Source organism: Oncorhynchus nerka, linkage group LG15, assembly GCF_034236695.1.
Source record: "Oncorhynchus nerka isolate Pitt River linkage group LG15, Oner_Uvic_2.0, whole genome shotgun sequence".
Taxonomy (NCBI): domain Eukaryota; kingdom Metazoa; phylum Chordata; class Actinopteri; order Salmoniformes; family Salmonidae; genus Oncorhynchus; species Oncorhynchus nerka.
In genome coordinates, this window is record NC_088410.1 from 16742875 (window position 1) to 16751839 (window position 8965).

General features: G+C 47.9%; 1 protein-coding gene across 1 annotated transcript in view; it reads left to right on the plus strand.

Annotated features, from left to right (window-relative positions):
• ncf4 (neutrophil cytosolic factor 4) overlaps positions 1–1048 on the plus strand; it is a 55488-nt gene extending 54440 nt beyond the window's left edge. Inside the window, exon 10 of the mRNA XM_065001130.1 lies at positions 241–1048. Coding sequence (XP_064857202.1) covers positions 241–451 — 211 coding nt within the window. The 3' untranslated portion in view covers positions 452–1048. The remainder of the gene's footprint in view (positions 1–240) is intronic.
• Positions 1049–8965: the final 7917 nt, after the last annotated feature.

Below are 8965 nucleotides of genomic sequence, written 5' to 3' on the forward strand. Positions count from 1 at the left end.
ACCTCTCTCTCCACCCCTCCCTTTCCCTCTCTCCTCTCCCCCTACACCGCCATCTCTCCCTCTTTCCCACACCTCTCTCTCCACCCCTCCCTTTCCCTCTCTCCTCTCCCCCTACACCGCCATCTCTCCCTCTTTCCCACACCTCTCTCTCCACCCCTCCCTTTCCCTCTCTCCTCTCCCCCCTACTCCGCCCTCCACCTTTCACTCTCCATCCCTCCCTGTCATCTCGCTCTTTCTCAGAGATGTGTTCAAGGTGGACGGCAACATCGCCCTGAACTACCGTGACCCCGAGGGTGACCTGGTGCGTCTCCTTGACGACGGGGACGTGGCGCTGATGGTGGCCGATGGGCGGGCGCAAAGGTCAAAGGTCAAGAGGCCTGTCAATCAGTTTCCGTGGGAACTGCATGTCACCGCGGCCTCTGACCTGTCTGTGTATAATACTGAGATATAAAGACAGGGAGATGGAGGTTTTCACATGTTTCTGTACTCGCTGAAGAGAGGCCATTTTGTGTTTGCTTCAGTGTGTGTGTGCAGGTGCACCTGTCTGTCCGTGCCCTTGTGCGTGTGAGTCTCGCCAGCTTGCCTCCGTAATCCACTGCAAACCTGCATGTAGTAGTCCGGACTGAGACCCAGTGACAGGGTGACAGACTTTAATGAAGGGGACAGACGCTGGATTGTAACACATTACAGAAGTTAGTCTGATGGAGCAATGTGAATGCAACCTAAAAAGGCACACTAGGCCCTACATAGTGCACTACTTTTCACCAGACTCCTATGAGCCCCGGTCAAAATTAGTGCACTATATAGGGAACAGGGTGCCATTAGGGATGACACCTTAGTCACATTCATTAGTATGTCTGTGTTTGGTGGCTTTAAACATGTAACATTTCACCTGTACTGTTGAGTAAATGTTAATATAAGGACATTTAATAACGTTTTAGAATCTTGTGTTCTATTACTCCATATATTCTGTTGTGGTCGTAGTAATGCTTAGCTATGCTCCCATTGTGTTTTCTATCAGTAAAAAATACACTATTGAAATATATAAGTGCGTGTGAGTGTGTGTGAGAACACGCGCTCCTGTGTGTTATCTGTGTTTGCTGAATGTTTTCTGATGAGAGAGAGGTACAGTAAACGTCAGTGTGTGGTCTGGTTGACATCTACAGGCTGCATCCCAAATCGCACCCTTTCCCCTATATAAAGCACTACTTTAAAATGGCACCCTAAGTGATTAGGGTGCCATTTGGGACAGAGTAAGGTATGCCGGACTTAGCTCTCTGGCCGGCCGACTGGTACTATCCGGCCAGACAGATAGGTAGGTCTGGCCTATGTACATGACCAGGGAAATGTAGGAGAGCATGTTGCCACGGTGACATGTTTCCAGGGCATCTCCTTCCCCTCTCGCTGCTTCTTGTCAACAATACTTGTTGCTATTGGAGACTTCTATCCCCAGCACAGAGGTGGTGAAGTAGAGCTGAAACAGCTGCTCTGTTTGAGTCCTGTCCAGCTGGGTCTGAACAGGGGTAGAACTGGCTCCACATAATGACACAGTGCCTTCGGAAAGTATTCAGACCCTTTGACTTTTGACCACATTTTGTTACGTTAAAATGGACTAAAATAAATAACAAAAAAACATCCTCAGCAATCGACACACAATACACCATAACGACAAAGCAAAAACAGGTTTTTAGAAATACCTTATTTACATAAGTATTCAGACCCTTTGCTATGAGACTTGAGATTGAGCTCAGGAGGCATCCTGTTTCCATTGATCACTTTCCGAATGCACTGTACATTAAATTATCTTCATTAGTTCTGTCCCTCTAAGAAAGTGAAATAAAGCCCTAGACACCACTTCCCTCCTCCCCCACTAAACCACCCAAACCTCAACCCCATCCAGCCTCTCTAACCCTCTAGAGTCCTAGACATCACTTCCTCCCCCCACTACACCACCCCAAACCCCATCCAGCCTCTCTAACTCTCTAGAGTCATAGACATCACTTCCTCCCCCCACTACACCACCCCAACCCCATCCAGCCTCTTTAACCCTCTAGAGTCATAGACATCACTTCCTCCCCCCACTACACCACCCCAAACCCCATCCAGCCTTTCTAACCCTCTAGAGTCATAGACATCACTTCCTCCTCTCACTACACCACCCCAACCCCATCCAGCCTCTAACACTTTCACACAATCTACATCATAGAAAGAGAAGCTGTTGCCTTGGCAGCAGCTACTGGAGGTCCATAATAAATAGAAACACCGTTAACAAGTATCGACGCATACTTCAACGTCTCCTCCACTAAACACTCATCACACAGACCTGCTCCATGTCTCCCTATCACTAAACACTCATCACACAGACCTGCTTCATGTCTCCCTATCACTAAACACTCATCACACAGACCTGCTTCATGTCTCCCTATCACTAAACACTCATCACACAGACCTGCTTCATGTCTCCTTATCACTAAACACTCATCACACAGACCTGCTTCATGTCTCCTTATCACTAAACACTCATCACACAGACCAGCTTCATGTCTCCCTATCACTAAACACTCATCACACAGACCTGCTTCAACGTCTCCTCCACTAAACACTCATCACACAGACCTGCTCCATGTCTCCTTATCACTAAACACTCATCACACAGACCTGCTTCATGTCTCCCTATCACTAAACACTCATCACACAGACCTGCTCCATGTCTCCCTATCACTAAACACTCATCACACAGACCTGCTTCAAAGTCTCCTCCACTAAACACTCACCACACAGACCTGCTCCCTGTCTCCCTATCACTAAACACTCATCACACAGACCTGCTCCATGTCTCCCTATCACTAAACACTCATCACACAGACCTGCTTCAAAGTCTCCTCCACTAAACACTCATCACACAGACCTGCTCCATGTCTCCCTATAACTAAACACTCATCACACAGACCTGCTTCATGTCTCCCTATCACTAAACACTCATCACACAGACCTGCTTCAAAGTCTCCTCCACTAAACACTCATCACACAGACCTGCTTCAAAGTCTCCTCCACTAAACACTCACCACACAGACCTGCTCCATGTCTCCCTATCACTAAACACTCATCACACAGACCTGCTTCATGTCTCCCTGTCACTAAACACTCATCACACAGACCTGCTTCATGTCTCCCTGTCACTAAACACTCATCACACAGACCTGCTCCATGTCTCCCTATCACTAAACACTCATCACACAGACCTGCTTCATGTCTCCCTATCACTAAACACTCATCACACAGACCAGCTTCATGTCTCCCTATCACTAAACACTCATCACACAGACCTGCTCCATGTCTCCCTAAACACTCATCACACAGACCTGCTTCATGTCTCCCTATCACTAAACACTCATCACACAGACCAGCTTCATGTCTCCCTATCACTAAACACTCATCACACAGACCTGCTCCATGTCTCCCTAAACACTCATCACACAGACCTGCTTCATGTCTCCCTATCACTAAACACTCATCACACAGACCTGCTCCATGTCTCCCTATCACTAAACACTCACCACACAGACCTGCTTCATGTCTCCCTATCATCCACAACGTGGTAAAAGTTGGATATATTCTGTGTCCAAACCGTCTACTCCACACAACTTCACCTGTCCTACATCCCATACTCCCCACCTCTTCCTTAACTGACCTGTACACGTGACAAAATGGCCTCCCTTACTACTACCATCCCATACTCCCCACCTCTTCCTTAACTGACCTGTACACGTGACAAAATGGCCTCCCTTACTACTACCATCCCATACTCCCCACCTCTTCCTTAACTGACCTGTACACGTGACAAAATGGCCTCCCTTACTACTACCATCCCATACTCCCCACCTCTTCCTTAACTGACCTGTACACGTGACAAAATGGCCTCCTTACTACTACCATCCCATACTCCCCACCTCTTCCTTAACTGACCTGTACACGTGACAAAATGGCCTCCCCTACTACTACCATCCCATACTCCCCACCTCTTCCTTAACTGACCTGTACACGTGACAAAATGGCCTCCCCTTACTACTACCATCCCATACTCCCCACCTCTTCCTTAACTGACCTGTACACGTGACAAAATGGCCTCCCTTACTACTACCATCCCATACTCCCCACCTCTTCCTTAACTGACCTGTACACGTGACAAAATGGCCTCCCTTACTACTACCATCCCATACTCCCCACCTCTTCCTTAACTGACCTGTACACGTGGCAAAATGGCTTCCCTTACTACTACCATCCCATACTCCCCACCTCTTCCTTAACTGACCTGTACACGTGACAAAATGGCCTCCCTTACTACTACCATCCCATACTCCCCACCTCTTCCTTAACTGACCTGTACACGTGACAAAATGGCCTCCCTTACTACTACCATCCCATACTCCCCACCTCTTCCTTAACTGACCTGTACACGTGACAAAATGGCCTCCCCTACTACTACCATCCCATACTCTCCACCTCTTCCTTAACTGACCTGTACACATGACAAAATGGCCTCCCCTACTACTACCATCCCATACTCCCCACCTCTTCCTTAACTGACCTGTACACGTGACAAAATGGCCTCCCTTACTACTACCATCCCACTGATTTTGCCAAAGATCGAGCCCTTTTTCCCGGATCGATGACTTGACTTCCCTGCGGCCCAGCGGGACCTGAATATCTACCCCCTCTCTCCTCACAGCACTCTTAGCCACCACATTGGCCTTCTCATTACCCAGAGGGAACCCAGCAAAAGCTTACCACCATTCCAATCCCATAAACAGCACCATCATCTCCACAAACCAGTCTCCCCTATCCGACCTGTCCGTCTTCACACTACTCAACGCTGCCGCCCAATCAGAGCAGACCACCGCTCTGAGTGGATTCACCTCCTCCACCCATCTCAAACCTAGAATCATGGCCATCAGCTCAGCCACATACACTGACGAGCAATCAGTAAACCTCTTACATACTCTAACTTTGAAATGTGGGATATACACCGCTGCCCCACCCTACCACTAACTGGATCCATTTAACCATCTGTATATATCCTTAAAAACAAATTCAAATTATTTATCTATATACAGTGTATCTCTCCACACCCCGTCTCACGTCCTCACACCATTCTCTCCTACCCTGATTCATATCTACATCTACACTTGGTTTCGGAAAACAGCAACAGAGGAAGGTTCCCCGACGCAATTGCCGGCCTGGTCTCTCTCTCCCCCGGTCCATTTTCTACCACTTTCTGCCCAATTGTCCACTTCAAACCAGATTGACAATTCTGACCCCACCCTCACCCGTATGACCCGATCAAACAGGAAGTCCATGATCCAATTTTCACCAACGTTGTTCAAGATGTATGTTGTTTTATCTTCTCCACACTAACGGACTGTGAGTTGCAGCCGTCTTGAAATGGGCTTGTGGGTGTGGCCTAACATTTTATGGCCATATGTCCATATATGGTACTAAGTCGCGCCAAAGATTGTATAGTACAAAGATGTCCTTGAAAAGTGATATCCCAAGTATAAATACAGTAAAGTACACACGCTAAAGGATATTTTTATTTTGTATTTTTAGCAAAATAGTGTTTTTTAGACAACTGCAAAAGGAGTAGGGCATGGTTAATATAAATATTGTCATGAGCTGAATCATGCTAATTTGTTTCTAAACCAAATAGATTTCAAATAAAGTTTAATATACACATGCTAAACAGGTGTAGACTAACAGTGAAATGCTTACTTACAGTCCCTTCCCAACAATTCAGAATACTATAAAATATATATTTTATTTATATATATATATTTTTTGTCATTTTGAATAATTTTGACGAAAACAGTGGGCCATTTTATTCAAATAAATATCCTTTCATTTGAGTCACATCACATTTGTATTGTCTCATTAACCTACTATATAGTCAACATAAATCACTGACTTCCATGTGCACCAACATACTGTGCCTAGCCCTGTGTCATCACATGCCAGATAGCTAGGTCCAGCCTGCTGGCCATATTGCCATATTACTAGGGGATTTTAACAACTGCACTTTGCACAAGGTCCTGCGCATGTACCACCAGTATGTGACATTTCACACTAGGAAAAATAAGGCTACATTTGTGCTATGGGACAATACCAGCTTTCAGACTATGTCAACTTCTGTGTTGTCAGTCGTGCCTATTAAAACCTGTACAATCTTCCCTAACAATAAGCCGTGGGCATCAATACATCTAAAATCACTACTTAATGTAAAGAAGGCAGTTCATGCTGAGAGTGTTAAACAGGCTTTAAGAGATGTACAAGGTGAGATACAAACACAGATACTGGTGGACAAGGAGGCGTACAAACAAAGGGTGGAGAGGAGACATGAGGGCCAGAACATGGCTAATGCCCCACACATAGGCAGGGGGAAAACCAGTGCTGACCTTGGGAGACATGAGGGCCAGAACATGGCTAATGCCCCACACATAGGCAGGGGGAAAACCAGTGCTGACCTTGGGAGACATGAGGGCCAGAACATGGCTAATGCCCCACACATAGGCAGGGGGAAAACCAGTGCTGACCTTGGGAGACATGAGGGCCAGAACATGGCTAATGCCCCACACATAGGCAGGGGGAAAACCAGTGCTGACCTTGGGAGACATGAGGGCCAGAACATGGCTAATGCCCCACACATAGGCAGGGGGAAAACCAGTGCTGACCTTGGGAGACATGAGGGCCAGAACATGGCTAATGCCCCACACATAGGCAGGGGGAAAACCAGTGCTGACCTTGGGAGACATGAGGGCCAGAACATGGCTAATGCCCCACACATAGGCAGGGGGAAAACCAGTGCTGACCTTGGGAGACATGAGGGCCAGAACATGGCTAATGCCCCACACATAGGCAGGGGGAAACCAGTGCTGACCTTGGGAGACATGAGGGCCAGAACATGGCTAATGCCCCACACATAGGCAGGGGGAAAACCAGTGCTGACCTTGGGAGACATGAGGGCCAGAACATGGCTAATGCCCCACACATAGGCAGGGGGAAAACCAGTGCTGACCTTGGGAGACATGAGGGCCAGAACATGGCTAATGCCCCACACATAGGCAGGGGGAAAACCAGTGCTGACCTTGGGAGACATGAGGGCCAGAACATGGCTAATGCCCCACACATAGGCAGGGGGAAAACCAGTGCTGACCTTGGGAGACATGAGGGCCAGAACATGGCTAATGCCCCACACATAGGCAGGGGGAAAACCAGTGCTGACCTTGGGAGACATGAGGGCCAGAACATGGCTAATGCCCCACACATAGGCAGGGGGAAAACCAGTGCTGACCTTGGGAGACATGAGGGCCAGAACATGGCTAATGCCCCACACATAGGCAGGGGGAAAACCAGTGCTGACCTTGGGAGACATGAGGGCCAGAACATGGCTAATGCCCCACACATAGGCAGGGGAAAACCAGTGCTGACCTTGGGAGACATGAGGGCCAGAACATGGCTAATGCCCCACACATAGGCAGGGGGAAAACCAGTGCTGACCTTGGGAGACATGAGGGCCAGAACATGGCTAATGCCCCACACATAGGCAGGGGGAAACCAGTGCTGACCTTGGGAGACATGAGGGCCAGAACATGGCTAATGCCCCACACATAGGCAGGGGAACCAATTGTGGGAAAACCAGTGCTGACCTTGGGAGACATGAGGGCCAGAACATGGCTAATGCCCCACACATAGGCAGGGGGAAAACCAGTGCTGACCTTGGGAGACATGTAGGCCAGAACATGGCTAATGCCCCACACATAGGCAGGGGGAAAACCAGTGCTGACCTTGGGAGACATGAGGGCCAGAACATGGCTAATGCCCCACACATAGGCAGGGGGAAAACCAGTGCTGACCTTGGGAGACATGAGGGCCAGAACATGGCTAATGCCCCACACATAGGCAGGGGGAAAACCAGTGCTGACCTTGGGAGACATGAGGGCCAGAACATGGCTAATGAACTGAATGTTTTCTTCCCAAGATTTGAATCAGACGACTATGTGTCGGAGGTAAAAACGGAATGGAAGCATCATTACAAATGTTTGAGAGAGTTTGTTTTTAAACAGGCGGATGTGTTGATGTTGTTCAGGGGATGTAACACATAGAAAAGCCCAGGCCCAGACAAAATGAGTGGACATGTGTTGAAGCACTGTGCTGAACAATTAGCTGGTGTTTTTACATACAATTTCCAATCGTCGCTCAACCAGCAAAACGTTCCAGTATTGTGGGAAAACTCAATAATTGTACTCATTTCTAAAGCATCTAATCCCTTTCTGTTGAACGACTCCTCGACCCGTTTCAGTTTGCCTATCAGCCCAGCAGAGGAGTTGACGATGCCATTCTTACTCTCTTCAACATGGTCTATAGGCCTCTAGAGGGCGCCAAATTCTGTCTATTGACTTTTCTTCTGCCCAAAACAAAAAAGTTTGCTGATGACACTGCCTTGATCAGCCTGTTGCATGATGACGAGGAACATCATGGCCCGGTCCTAAATGACGTTGTAGAGTGGTGTGAGGAACATCATGGCCCGGTCCTAAATGACGTTGTAGAGTGGTGTGAGGAACATCATGGCCCGGTCCTAAATGACGTTGTAGAGTGGTGTGAGGAACATCATGGCCCGGTCCTAAATGACGTTGTAGAGTGGTGTGAGGAACATCATGGCCCGGTCCTAAATGACGTTGTAGAGTGGTGTGAGGAACATCATGGCCCGGTCCTAAATGACGTTGTAGAGTGGTGTGGCCAATCACACTCGGTCTTCAAGACCAAAGAGATGTGCATAGACTTCAGGAAGCGAACAACACCTACCTGTCAGATGGCAGAGATGGCAGAGGAATACAAATATCTGTGTGTCCTCTTGGACAAATCAAATGTTATTTGTTATTACACATGTTTATCAGATGTTATGGCGGCTGTA